The 14,612-nt window shown below is 39.3% G+C and overlaps 1 protein-coding gene across 3 annotated transcripts in view; it reads right to left on the reverse strand.

The window, feature by feature from the left end:
- Nucleotides 1–14,612, reverse strand: part of ZNF704 (zinc finger protein 704) — a 113,846-nt gene that overhangs the window by 84,304 nt on the left and 14,930 nt on the right. For all 3 annotated transcript variants that reach the window (XR_009818712.1, XM_061996064.1, XM_061996063.1), the window contains exon 2: nt 7,093–7,340. Coding sequence is in view for 2 of the 3 variants with exons in the window: in XM_061996064.1 (XP_061852048.1) it covers nt 7,093–7,340 (248 nt within the window). In the remaining variant the exon portion in view is untranslated. The remainder of the gene's footprint in view (nt 1–7,092; nt 7,341–14,612) is intronic.

Here is a 14,612-nt window from a genome sequence, read left to right on the forward strand (position 1 = left end):
TTTAATGAGAAAGTGACTTTGGGAATCCTGGTTTTGCTCTGTGGTAGCTACCTGCAGAGTTACTATTTGCAATCTACGCTTTTCAATTTTCAAAGAAGTTCTTGCTCTGGCACTTTTGCATCATGCAGGCAGATCAAAAGCATTTAGAACTTAAAGCATATATACAGTCCTTCTAGAACACAAAGAAAATTTAGTATTAGAAAACAGCATCACGAAATAGGTAACTTTATACTTTAAAATGTGCTAACAGATAGATTTCCTGATTGCTCTTCAGACAAGCCTCTTTTTCCTATGAAGAGTCAGATCCTAGAAGGCACCATACCTTTTTGTAGCAGACCATGACTAGCAGTTTACCAGCTCTAATGACTGCTTGGGTGAAATCCAACCAAGCTGCACAAATATTTAACTACAGAAGTCTAACAAAACAAAGCAACGATTTACTACTTGACCAATTTGATGGTGTGGACATTTGGAAAAGCAGAATATTGCCAACCACTGACACTTTTACAGAAGCTGTGAAATATGGGAATGACTCTGGGAGTAATTCTCATTAGAATAATAGAATCATAGAATGGTAGGGGTTGGAAGGGACCTTCAGAGATCATCTATTCCAATCCCCCTGCAGAAGCAGGTTCACCTAGATCGGGTTGCATAGGAACATGTCCAGGTGTGTTTTGAAGACCTCCAAGGAAGGAGATTCCACAACCCCTCTGGGCAGCCTATTCCACTGCTCCCTCACCCTCACAGTGAAATAGTTTTTTCTTATATTTAAGTGGAATTTTTTGTGTTCCAGCTTCATCCCATTACCCCTTGTCCTGTTGCTAGCTACTATAGAAAAAAGGGATGCCCCAACCTCCTGACACCCACCCTTTAGATATTTATAAATGTTAATACGATCTCCCCTCAATCTCCTCTTCTCCATACTAAACAGCCCCAGTTCCCGCAGTCTTTCCTCGTATGAAAGATGTTCCATACCCTTGATCATCTTGGTGGCCCTGTGCTGGACTCTCTCCAGCAGTTCTCTGTCCCTCTTAAGCTGAGGAGCCCAGAACTGGACACAGGACTCCAGATGAGGCCTCATCAGGGCAGAGTAGAGGGGGAGAAGAACCTCCCTTGACCTGCTGGCCACACTCTTCTTGATGAACAACTGTTTTCAGAGGTTCTAACTATCATGGCTGCATAGGAAATGAAACTTAAGAAATGACAGTTTCTTAAGTTTGTGAAAAAACTTGGAAGAAAACCTCAGTGAAATGCTTTTGGGCTAGAAGGAAAGTGAGAGAGCTCAGAAACTTGCAGAGCTACAGTCAGTAAATCTGAAGCAAGATTTACTGGTCTCTCAGCCTTTTGTTTTCATCTAAATTGACTAAAAAGCCTCAGCAGCCAACAAATACTACATGGCCTGCTGAATTTGCCCCATCAATCTCCTCTGCCAAAATTGTAAGAGATACAGGAAAGAAGCTCCCTCAAGGAGAACGGAGGAGTCTACTAAAACAGATGTAGAAGAATAAAAGAAGACAATCTCTGAGCAAACACCACCTCTGGATAAACAGAAAAGCGTAACTTGATTTTCAGGTTCTTCCCTCTGCAAGGAGACTGGGAAGTCCTCCTAGTGAGGATACTATAGTTATATAGATACTGCTTTTGATCGTGGAGTCAGACTCCTGGAGAGTTTTGGCTATGAAAATATGCAAATGTTTCAATTGAAATGCATGGTGCATAATCAGCCATGCCCACAAGGCCTTACAACAGGATCAACAATACACTCTCAAATCAGAAGGCTGCCCAGAGCAACATTCATGAAGAGATCAGGCAAAAAAATCATTTAGGATTGAAAATGTACCACTGCCTACACTGTTTTTTTATAATGGTCAGAAAACATAGCTGCAATTAATTTTGCCCCAGTCTTCTGTAGTTATTCTGGAAGGACTTAAAGAGGTAACAGAGGAGACACTTCCCGGAGACATTTCATTTTTTATTTTGATTATATCACGTATTCTTCCATTAAATTATAAACTAATTAGTAGATAAAGTATAGGTACATGAATAAAAATAAGTTTTACAGTAACTGAGCAACTTTTATTTAAATAGAGAAGAAAAACAGGAGATAGCAAAATCCAATTACGTTATTGTCATGGCAAATGTCACTGTTTAATAGACGTGAGCCCGAAGAGCAGAGGAACTAGAAGGTTTTATTGCACAATAGCTATTTTCACACTATACGAAGTGCTTAAGCAGCTGAGGTTTAGCTTTGGCTTCTACTTCAAGAGCACAAACAATCTAGAAAAAGGCAGTTAGAAGGTTTAGATTATTTTTTTCAGAGAAGATAGGGTACAGGAGGACTGGGGAAAAGGAGAATGATATGGCAAGGGGATAATAGAGATTCCACAATATTCTGAGGTCATGTATTAGATGGTTAACAAAAGCAAAGCTATTCAAACACTACCACCCATCAGAGAGGTAGGAGAAATGACTGCCTAGTTCTTTCTTTAACTCTCTAACCTATCATATATTTCCAGCTACTCTTTTCTAGGACACCAGTAAGGACATAATTTCTGACATTGATGCATATAAGCTTTGAACAGTTGCCAGCTACAGCTGGTCAAAACACTTCTGTTTGAAAGGACTTTTAATGCCATCACCATTTCCAGACATTTATTCTCACATTTTACTCACAAAACGGTAAGTTGATCCCATGCTCTCCATCGCTTACCCTTCCATCCTCTTCCTCCAAGAGCCAGAAGCTGTTCCCCGCATGCCTGACCTGCACTGGGTCCCTACATTGCGACTCATATCCTCACACCCGCAGTAGCAGCAGTTCAGGCTTTTTCTCATTTTTCTTGTTAACTCGCTTTGGGAGTAAGTGTGTGTTATGGTAACTGATGAAAATATAAATGAACAAAAAGGCTCTGTTAAATTCCATGCTGCTGCCTGCTGAGGATATCATCTTTGATTACATATGACCTTTACAGATGTAGCTGCCCAAAACACTGGTAGACCTGTGCTTGCTTCTACCAACAAGAGGAGATGATTAGTCCCTCAGTGACACTACTCTCTTTTTAGAAAATGACTTTTCATTACACAGATCCTAGGGATCTGCGCTGTGTTTGTTCTCACATATTCCCCTCCATTGTACAGTTATATCTCAGAGATAACTGAATTTATAGTCAAATGGTCAGACCCCTTCCTCCAAGATGGTAGTCTATGTACCAAAACTACTAATAAATTTAAACTTTACAGAAAAGCAAGGAATTAAAATTTCTTTATTATATTAAATAATACATCTACTCAAGCTGAATTGTCATTTATACTCATCTGAGTTTCAGAAGTAGGAAAGCTATTTAATTAATAGAATTTTGTTTAAAACAACCACATGAAGAAATCCGAAGGGAGAAAGATTTTATGCTGCTAACCTCTCAATTATTTTTGCATTCCAGAATATAAAAATCAGTAAGAAAGTGTCATAGTCTCCTATTTTAATCCAAAAACTATTCCAGTGCAGCATATAGTGTAGAAAAAAAGGTCTGCAGTATTTTTACAAGATGAAATAGAAGTAAGCAATGAACTTTAAAATTTCATTTAAACTCAGTATTAAAATTCTCCTGCATGCAGTAAAATACTTTTTTCAGGTCTGTTACATTTAGTCTGACACTGTTACTTTAAAATATTGCCCTATGAAGCACCTTCAATATGTCAGGACTGTGATGATTAAGAGAACTCCCTTATGCACCAGAGACCCCAGTCCATGTCCTTACTCCAAATACAATAACAAAAGAACTCGAATCCACATCTCCCACCTTCTCTGCAAGTACATAACTGTTAGGATAACTAGATCTAATTAACAGTTATGCATTTGCCTGGAGTGTGGAAGGTGTGGGTTCAGGTTGCTTTGTTGTTGTATTAATTAATTAATTAGTTCTATCCCTTCTTTCTAGATTTCATTAGCAAACAAAATTTGGAATTGTCCACAAATTCCGTTGGTTTTCCGCTTTCCTGTTTGTGCAGGTGAGACAGGCACCAGTTCCATCTACTGTAATTTCAGTGCACCTTGAGTACCCATCACCCAAAACACCAGGGACTCAGTTAAGGTAATGTCACATTTCTAAAATTTCAGAGCCTGTAAGTACTAATGAAAGCCCTGTGGCTGAATGTCTCAGAAGCAACAGTTATTATTCCAGTGTATTCTGAACTGTTATGTTATTTTGCATACAGTGTTTCAAGAAAATTTTCATTCTTATTCATTGAGATCCTTTAAAACACGTAGGATGGGACAGGCTTTGTTCCGTTTTGTGGTCAACTTGCTGATATTTGCCCATGTTACCAGCTCTTCTGTATACACTTTTTCAGAGCTCTTATGCAGATATCCTATGCTCTTGTTAGTACGGATTCTGCAGTATTATAAACTGCAAAGTTTAACATTACTCTTTACCTTGGCATCTGAAGTAAAGAGGACAACCTTCTCAGATCTCCATAGGTTTTAAAACAATGTAAATAGCAAGCTTTGTTTCCATAGCATTTCTCTTCTGGAAGAATGACTTAAAGAGATCAAACTGCACGGAAGAGGAAGATGGACTCTGCACTTCCCTCATTACAACAACAGATATTTAATAACAGCTCTAAGCAAAGGTTTTACTGTTTTTACTGGCCCGAGAAATCACCTCCAATTAAAACTGAAACTTACAGTTATCCTCAAAAATGTAGCAATAGCAATGGAAATGTTTATCATGTTAACAATGCTAAACTCAATAGCTTTTCTACTTCATTCCCTAATTCTACTAATGCACCAGCCCAACCTGCATGCATCAACTCAACCTGACCATTTATCTGTTCACAATAAAATACAGGAACAATGTACAATTTTAGAAGACAACTGTCCTGGTTTGGGCTAGGACAGAGTAAACTTTGATGAGGAAGTAGGAAGGGGCACAGCATGTGCAGCTGAGCCGGGCTGGCCAACAGGTATTCGATACCATACTGACATCATGCCCAGTACACATAGGCAGGGAGCTAGCCGGGGGCGGGGTTACGGGAGCGGGGGGCTCGGCTGCAGGTCGGGCGCGGTCGTGTCGGGTCCCGGGTGGTGAGCAGCTGCGGCACGCACCATTCATTTTGTATATCCCCTCATTTACCGTTAAAACTGGTTTTTTCCTGAACTTGTTTCTTCTTATTGTTGTTCTATTAAACCGTTCTTATTTCAACCTACGCGGGTTTTTCCCCTTTTTTCTCTGGTTCCCCTCCCCGCTCCGCCGGGAGGGGAAGGAGTGAGCGAGCACCCTCGTGGCTCTTTGTTCCCGGCTGGACAAAACCACGACAACAACTTTGCAAATGAACATATTTCCTATCATCTTAGGTATCTTGTGTTCACAACTGGTGCCACAATTAGTCTTTACAAGGCATTAAGGACCTTTGTCCATCCCTCCAAGGGGGAATGATCTTGCAACTACAGAAAAGAAGAGCCAGACTCCTTCTTCAGGTGGATTATCTGCATGAAGCCACACAAAAAGGCACTTAAATCCTGTACCCTGACTGTCTGAATTGTAAAATGGAAATGTTAACATATGGTTTGAGCAGGAGGTTGGATAAGGTGACTTCCTGAGGTCCCTGCTGTCCTGAATTTTCTCATGATCCTATTTGCTTTGAGACACTTGAGCATGAATGAGAAGGGCACTCAGCCATTACAAGGTTTGATTACTGGTGAGAATCTCAAGTAAGTATCCTGGTATTTTAAAGCTTTTAATGCATATATTTTTACAATATAGTGGTGGGACAGATTGTCAAAATGCTTGTGAACCTGGCAGTTTTCAAAACTGTTGTCTATGAGAGACAGAGGAAAATGACATCTGGATGATGTGGCAGAACTTGATGGCTTACATCAGTTTTTAGAAAGCAAACAAACTGAAAAGAACAAAACATCCAGTTCCACTACATATTTTTTTAAGTGGCCCTATAAACTCAGAAGGTGTTTCACTGAATACTAGGTGCAAGTGAATTCATCAGGCAAGTTATGAGAAAAAAATCTTTGCAGACAGACTGATGCCAACATGAAGTCACCATCATCTTCTTGAAACAGAGAATACCTAAATTGTTGCCAGTATTTCACTGCTGATACGAGTCTGTTTAGCATTACTGAATATGCTTCTTTAATATTAATGTTCAGAATTTCCTAGAGGAGACATTATCGTTCTCTCTCAAAGCAGTGAAGTCCTTCCCTGAAGTTCAAGGTTCTAGATTTTGTATATTCAAAACCCTTCTCTTTAAATCACTAGCTAGTATGAAAACCTAAGTTTCCCCTCTACTATTCCACTGAAATATCAGTAAGGAAAAGAACTCTAGGCAAATAAACCTTTAATTTCTTACTATGATATATGTCAAGTCTCAGACTAAAGAACAATTACTTTTCTCAAACTAATTCCCTATAAATAGTCTATAATTCAAAGTTTAATTACAATGATGTGGATGCTGAAGATACATTCATACCAGGCTCTCAAGGAATAGGGTATTAAAAACTAATACCAAAATCTCCAAATGTCTATTTTGTACTAATTTGATTAATTAATTTCTTTATGACCTGGCTATATATCTATACAGGGATATAACAGAACATAAGATAGTAAGTACATCCTCACTATGCAGTGTAAGTCACTGCATGCTCCAATGAGTATAAAGTGGCTGCAGCTATGACAGTAAGTAAATAAAATTTTAAAAATAAAATTGCTAGCAGGTAAGAATATTCTCTGTCTAATTTAGAAGATTACTTCTCGGGGTGAAGCTGGGTCAACAATCTCTTACTGTTAAGACAGGTCCTCTTCTCAGTTGCAGCATGTTAGAAAAGCAAAAAGATTGCAAAAGCAACATAAAGTCCTACACTGCAGATGGTTTCAGTTTCTGCTACTAGTGTTTTCAATTTTCTAGCAGATTTCTCAAGTAACAGAACTGTGATTTACTTTGGGCTGCTTGGACACGAATACCAGTCTCATCAGTTCATTGCACTGCTTACCAAATTTGCCCCTAATATCCCATTAAAAAAAAAAAAAAACCACACCGGGGAAAAAAAAAGCATGAAACAAAACAACAAAAAACCTCAACTTTCCTTACCTTGCTGGAGGCACATCAATATTTGACGAAACAACCTTGCGCTTCTGTTCCAGAAGACAAACAGAACGAGTGTTTTCCTTTTCATACTCATGAGCTCTGTTTGTTTTTTTGGTCTCTGCTGTTTTTAAATCTTCCTCCTTTGTGGTGAACAGGAGAAACTGTTGGTCTGGCAGTTTTTGACTGATGTCGCTTTTTACATCCTCCTGTTGAAATGCAGGGAAGGTCATTTCACGCTTGATACTGGCTGCCTGTAAAATTAAAAGCAATTATAAAATTTTTGTCTAATTCTCCTAAAATGTAGAAGGGGGGGGGGAACCCAATACCCACAGGCATCTATTTCTAATTAGTTCTTTGAATCAAAGAATAGCATTTATAACTTCCACAAATTCTCAAAATGCCATTAATTTCCCAACAGTGTTGAAGACTACCCTGGAAAATAAGCAATTCTTGTCCATTTGATAAATCCATCAGTCATCTCTTAATGCTAAATTAAATGGTACTTGAATATCAGAAAGCATATTATACGCAACACATCTGTGCTGCATAACTATAAAAAAGAAGCCCTAGCTGCCTTTCTCCTAAAATTCCAGTAAGGTTGAATTTATCCAGATAAATGGCAACCAAGAAATTAAAGCACTTATGACAGCCGTCTTGGCTCTTTAACAGTTTTATTTGTAAAGAAAGTTTCTCAGTGAGCATAACAGTAATTCATTGTGATCCAACTTGGATGCCAGAAGGCAAGGGGGAGAAAGAGATGCTGGTGGGATCTCCCCAAAGAGCAAGACAGCTCCACCACTGATGGTCAGTGGTGAGGAGCAGAGACATTTAGAGAAGCAGTGTCAGGTTCTCTTTGACTGACAGCACTTCCCAGATCTTCAGTCCCTCCCATAAGCAATGATGTCCCAAGCAAACAGGAACCTTATCAAATACACTACCTCTCCTGAAATACATTGTGTTCACGTTTAAAAAGCAAATTATTACAGAATTGCAGTGAAAAGCATGGAAAGCCAACAGAACTAAGCCACTCCACCTTCCCAGCAAGTAAAACAAAGCCCAGAATCTATTTTCCTCTGAAATACCATTCCCTGGCTAGCCAGGGTTCCTCAGTTTCACAAGGGCTGACCTATCTCACAGGCTGTCACAAGCCTCTTGCCCTGCAGCCAAACTCCTCCAGCCCTTCAACCTGCTAGCTTCCTTGCATCCCTATGAACACACATGGAAGAAATAAAGCCTACCAGAAGCATATGCTAACAGAGTTATTTCTAGATAACTGTGCTTTTAATATCAAAAGCTTCAACTGCTAACTGGACGTAAGTCCAGGATATGTACTAGGGTGGCAACTAGGCCCCCACCAAACTCAAACAGACAAACAGACAAAGTATGTCCCAACAAAATGGCTGCTTGTCCCATCTCAAGCAGAGAAACCTCCACACACACCACCTCAGAGAAATCCAGAGGTGTAGGACTTTTAAACTGTTTTTTTAGATACTTGTAAGTTATCGTTCTTTGCAGTGGAGATGTGTCTCCCTCCCTCTGTAACAATACCAACAAGCTGAAACTTCCATGTAAACTCTTCCAGCTTACTAGTCCTCCTTTTCATAATTAAAAAAAAATTAATGAATGTGTGTTTATATATTTATGCATAAAAATAAACAAAAATATATTCTTCTCCTCAGCAATCTCATTGTTCATAGCTTTCAAACCTTAGCAGGTATAAAAATGCTGAGAACTATTTTAAGTTCACAGGAAAGACAACCTTGCCAAGGTAATTTTGCTTTGTTCTGTAAAATATATGTCATTGCATAAATACTTAAGATGGATGGCTTGATTGTTTCATCCTAGTGTTTCCATAGAAGGGTTTTGTTATGGTTTGACCTCAGGAACTAATCCCCACACAGCCACTTACTTCACAGCCCCAGGGTGGGATTGGGAGAGAATAGGAAGAGAAAAAGCGAGAAAACTTGTGATCTGAGATAAAAACAACTCAGCAAGGAAAGCAAAAGCTGCTCACAAGTGAAGCAAGACAAGAATTCATTCACTGCTTCTTATAGTCAGGCAGGTGCTCAGCCATCTCCAGTGTATCAGGGCTCCATCGTGTGTAACGGTTACTTGGGAAGACACGTGCCATCACTGCAAACATCTTCCCTCCTTCTTTCCCCCAGCTTTATACGGTGAGCATAACATCATGAGGTTTGGGATATCCCTTTGGGCAGTTGGGGCTGGCTGTCCTGTGCATCCCCAACCCACTTGCTGGTAGGGTGGGTGAGGATCAGAAAAGGCCTTGACTGTGTAAGCACTGCTCAGCAGTAACTGAAACACCTCTGTGCTATCAACACTCTTTTCAGCACAAATCCAAAGCTCAGCCCCATAGTAGCTACTATTAAGAAAATTTACTCTATCCCAGCCAAAATCAGCACAGGCTTTTAGAAGTTGCTTCAAGAAGAAAACTAGAATTCTTAATTTATTAATGTAAAAAGTAGAAAGAATTGGTCATTTTAGATTTCTTCACACACGAACAGATGATACATTACCAAGAAAATCTGCACTGAAGACAAAACAGTCAGCATGTAATCACACAGAATTAGGAGGAGACACATAAACAATATCAATTTAATTATGAATTAATTATTTTTTTCCTAAAAAAACCTTGGATTTACAGTAGACTTTTCTGAGGGCCTGAGGATCTTAACAGATGCTGAGTGAGTGGCCTTCAGTTTTTGTCAAAAAGGCTCAAAACAGCCAACTCCAAAATCCATCCCCTAGATATTATATAATACCGAAGATACATGTATGCCTTTAATTCCATTCTCTTCATTGCTATATGGTCTTCCATTGCAAGACCACAGATCTTTTCCTCTCTTCCCAGGATTACCACCCTATCCAGTGCAGAGGACGGTGCTGTGCAGGGCTAGAGCAGCTACATCTGCTGTGTATGGGGGGGTGCTGGCACACACATGTATGAGGCAGGACCCCGCAGTTCCCTCCTTGCTCTGCACAACCATTAGCAGAGAAAGCATTGCGAGGACAGGTGAGGGGCAGCAGCTCTTCTTCCCTACCAAATATGATATTCATTGAGATTATTATTATTAATTAAACCAAACAAATTCATTATTTCACCAAAGGAAAAAACATTCCTCGATGTACACTGGAACTGTAATATTTTACTCAGTTTCAGCAAACATATTGCACCATACATTATTAAGTGTTCTTTACAGACCAAAATAGGTTGCAGACTGAGACTACAACTGTACAAACAAAGTCTAAAATGTAAAGAGCAGAATACTTGTACTGTGATAATGGATAGTATATACATATATATAGATATATATATAAAATATTCACCTCCAGTTGCAATATATTCAAGTAACAACTTTTCATGTGTCAATGAGACATAATTAATAGCCAGCCCCATGCAAGCACATGGAATTGAAGAATAACAAAACACACAGAAGCAAGTGCTCAGGTTGCAGAGCTGCTGCCAAGAGATTCAGGTCCTTTGGCTAAACAGCCAGAAACAGATGATCAAATCCAACACTTAGACTAACCCTCTTCCTCTCCTGCAGTTTTCAACAGACATTTGGAAATATTAACTTTTTTCTAAACTTTCCCTTGAGAGCAGCTGCAGATAAAGAATCCTTTCTGATTTAAAAGTAGGTGATCCTAAGAGAAAGCATAGTTTCAGAGTTTCCCTTGGTGACCACTCTCTGGGCAGTTTTTCTATTCTAATTCATCCATGCCTACAGGAACCACTTCCACCTGAGGCACTTGCCCTGCCTGGAAGAGTACAGGATCTTTTGCTAGAAATCCAACCACCTACACAAGCAGCCATTGATGTAGGGAGCACTGAGGACCAGAGTCACGTGACTGATCAAGATTTTTGTTTTGTGACATTGATTAACTACCAAGAGCCTTCTGCTTTCAAGCTTTGCCTCACCATCACTCACAGTCTGGAGATAACACAGACAATTTCCAGTATAACTTAACTGTTTCCAGATAACTTCACTGTTCTGTCATATCTTATCTGGAACTTTTTCTTTTATTAAAGATGCTTCATATTCTTTCAACTACTTTGAGACTTCTGGTGGTCCTCTAAGTCCGTAACATGTTTCAGCAAAAGTTTCATGGAAGGTCTAGTCCAAGGAGATGCAGCTTGTCTCATAGATAGGTGTCAACACCAGAACAATAATTCATTTCAGCTTACTTCCAATACTTCACTTTTCTCCTCAGATGTTCTCAAATTCCATTATTAGGTTGTTCCCTATTAGTCTGGCTTTTCTTGTCATGATATCTCTCTATTTGCCACCTTACTGTCTCCAGTATAATTTGTATAATTTCCTGATTAATCATCACTCATATAAGCCATTTTACAACAGGCTGCCCAATGACTGAAGTCTCGTCTGGCTTTACCCCTTCCACTGCTTTCTCAGCATGCACTGCTCTTGCCATACATTCGCCTCTGAGTTTTCAACACCTCACAGCACAGCTACTTCCATTAACTTCTTCAAAAGTGTGTGCTGGGTCACAGAGTGATTTTCCCTTGCTCATTTTGAAACATTTCTTGCTCATCAAGTGTGGCAGCCCCACTTTGGCTGTCTGAGACAGGTGCCACTTCAATCCCAAAGCTGGGTAATGTTCCTGCAAAAACTGAAAGTCATTCCTTCCTTTGGTTTCTGAGCAGAAACTTTATTAAACAAAAACAGGAAATCATTTTAGTTTCTGTTTTGAAGTTGTCAAGATAATGGTATATATTTAGGTTGCGGGTTTTGCTTGTAAGTTCAAATTCTTGTTTGATTCATTATTAAGTCACAAAGTTTAATACTCCACATGACAGCTTAATGATTACCACAGTTAGTATTTTCAGAAGTAGATTAATAGCTTTCCACCTTGACTTGCCTATAGAAACTTGTATTTGCTAGTATCTTGTCATAACCAAGTTGCTAGTTTTGAATTCCACACACCCCAATGAAGGCCATATGTTGCAATGGAAGTCCTGCCCAAATTAAAGCATGCTGAACATCTACACAAATTTTGAGGAATTTAGTGAAATTTCCTTTATTCTTTACAGAGGATGTGCAGGCTGCTTTTTTTCCCCCCACAGTTTAGGCCTTAAGTTATCTGCAGTCAGTTTTTGTTATGCTCAAATGCACATCCTGACAAGTTGCTCATATCGCAGTCAAATTTCACACTTCTCTAATTTCAGTTAAATTTCAGCTTGGATTTTGACCTGAACAGCAAAAAAACTATTGATCAGACAGCTCAGGTATTGGACCACTGGTCAAAGGATCAGCAATGCTGGAATAAGTAGACCTAGCATATTTATATGCAAATGAAGAGGCTTAAATTTCTATGTCTGCTCTTGAGTACAACCTCACTGGTCTTCAGCATTTTCCCTTACTTCTAGTGCATTGCTGCTTAAAACCTAAATTTATTTATTTTCAAATAGTTTGCTAGCATTTAACAGGCATTAAGATACCTGTATCCTATACAATGGGAAGTAATAAACTCCCAAGAATATTATCACCATTTACCTGTATGTGAAGCAAATGTACAGAAATATGCCTTCAAACGTAAAAACTGATTCCCATCTGTGTTCCTTCCAACGTCTGTAGTTTTGTGCAGCACCTGTGGATCCAGGTGGGCACACCACGAGCACAGATGTCATTCTTAACAGGCCTTAATGGTCTACACAGATAGATGGCATAGAAAGAAAACTGAAAGAATTGCCACATCACATACCATGGTTGCTTTGCAGATGGTTTCATAAACAACTCGGACTGATTTACTGACAAGGAGTCAAGCAGTGGGAACTGGATGTGGCAAAGCAGAAGGCAGCTGCTCAGTGCAGAGCATCACTCTGAGCACCTCTGCCTCCAACCCTGGGACTCAATGCAGCGCTCTCAACAAAGCTACACCAATTTACATCAGGTGAAGAAGATGTGGCTACACATGGGATTGCATCTGCCTGCCAAGAAGCAAGTCAGCAAACAGAGTCTCAGCAGGAGTCAGTCTTGTGTCATGCTGTCAGACAGCTGGACAGCAGTGAAAGAACCTAGCAGCCTCCCCTGATAATCTAGGGGGACACCAGCTAACTCCTACTTCTCCTCATGTTGTCTACTGGTATTTCGGAAGAACTCAGATGTTTGAAAAAGTCCCCCCCATGAACAGTTTGAATCTTAGAGGCCTAAGTAAATTAAATAATCTTGCAACTATGACCTATTTTATGCCATTATGTTTTGTTCATACAGCACTCATTTCACAACAGCAGCAATATAAGTACCTCTAAAAAAACATGTTATGAGGATGGAGAGAGGTATCTGTACAAAAGTTGAGTGCATCCAAAATCCCCTATAAAAAAAACCCATACTAGTGGGAATATGCTTTGGGAAACTAGGTGCTTAAAAAAAAATCCCCAATTTATATTAAGAATCCTAATGTCATTTCCATGTTTTCATTTTTATACATATTTCCTTTTCTACATCAACCCATAAAGCTATACTTCCTTTACCTCAGCTACAGGCCACCATAACTGGACTGAACCCCAGTGTCCCTTCATTACAAAACCAACAAGAACCCTCAGAAGCCACAACTGACTGCTTTCCAGGATGGAGGGAAGCAGAAGTCGGGAAGGAACACACTAATTAAAAAACACATACAAAAAAATCCCATCCAAACAAGAGTCACGCAACACATTGCTCCAATTCTGGAAAATTTTGCATTGTCAACAGTTAAATAATTTTAATTGAATTGTGAGTACTGGTGTACAATATTAACACTACATAGCTATTAAAGAAGACACAGTTCAGAATGAGGATTTTTCATTTCCATCTGATTTATTATGCAATCAGTTGGTCTGATTCCATCAGAACACTCTTTTGATTAAACAGAATCACAGAATCTGAAGGGTTGGAAAGGGCCTTGAAGGATCATCTAGTTCAACACCCCTACCACACAGGAACTCATCCGGGTGGGTCTTGAATGTTTCCAGAGAAGGAGACTCCACAACCCTTCTGGGCAGTCCATTCCGGTGCTCTGTCACCCTCACACTGAAGTTTTTCCTTCTGTTTCTTTGGAACCTCTTCTGTTCCAGCTTGTAACCATTGCCTTCATAAAACACCAGTAACTACAAGATGGTTTAGGATCAGTCAATCTGCTGTATAACTCCGTTGGTTTTTATGAACAATTTTTTTCATTGGGACTTTGTGACCATTTCTTTCCATTTTCTGAAATAGATGTAAGCATGCTAAGTGTTTGGGACTGCCAATAAATCTTCCATCTGGTAAGAAAACAAAGTCCCAGGATTTTTTTTTTTTAAATCAGGCTTTAACAACATTTTTGATCCACTACAGAACACATGTACAGCTCAATGGTGGAAGCAAAAGAAGAAATCAGTCTATTTCAGCCTAGTGTATTAACAGGAAACAAAAATAAAATGTACATATTTAACATTACGTGTATTTCAAAAGTTCAGTCAAACAAGAGCTCAATAACTGCAAGACTTTTCAGGCCAGATGAAACAGTTA

Source organism: Colius striatus, chromosome 4, assembly GCF_028858725.1.
Source record: "Colius striatus isolate bColStr4 chromosome 4, bColStr4.1.hap1, whole genome shotgun sequence".
Lineage (NCBI taxonomy): Eukaryota > Metazoa > Chordata > Aves > Coliiformes > Coliidae > Colius > Colius striatus.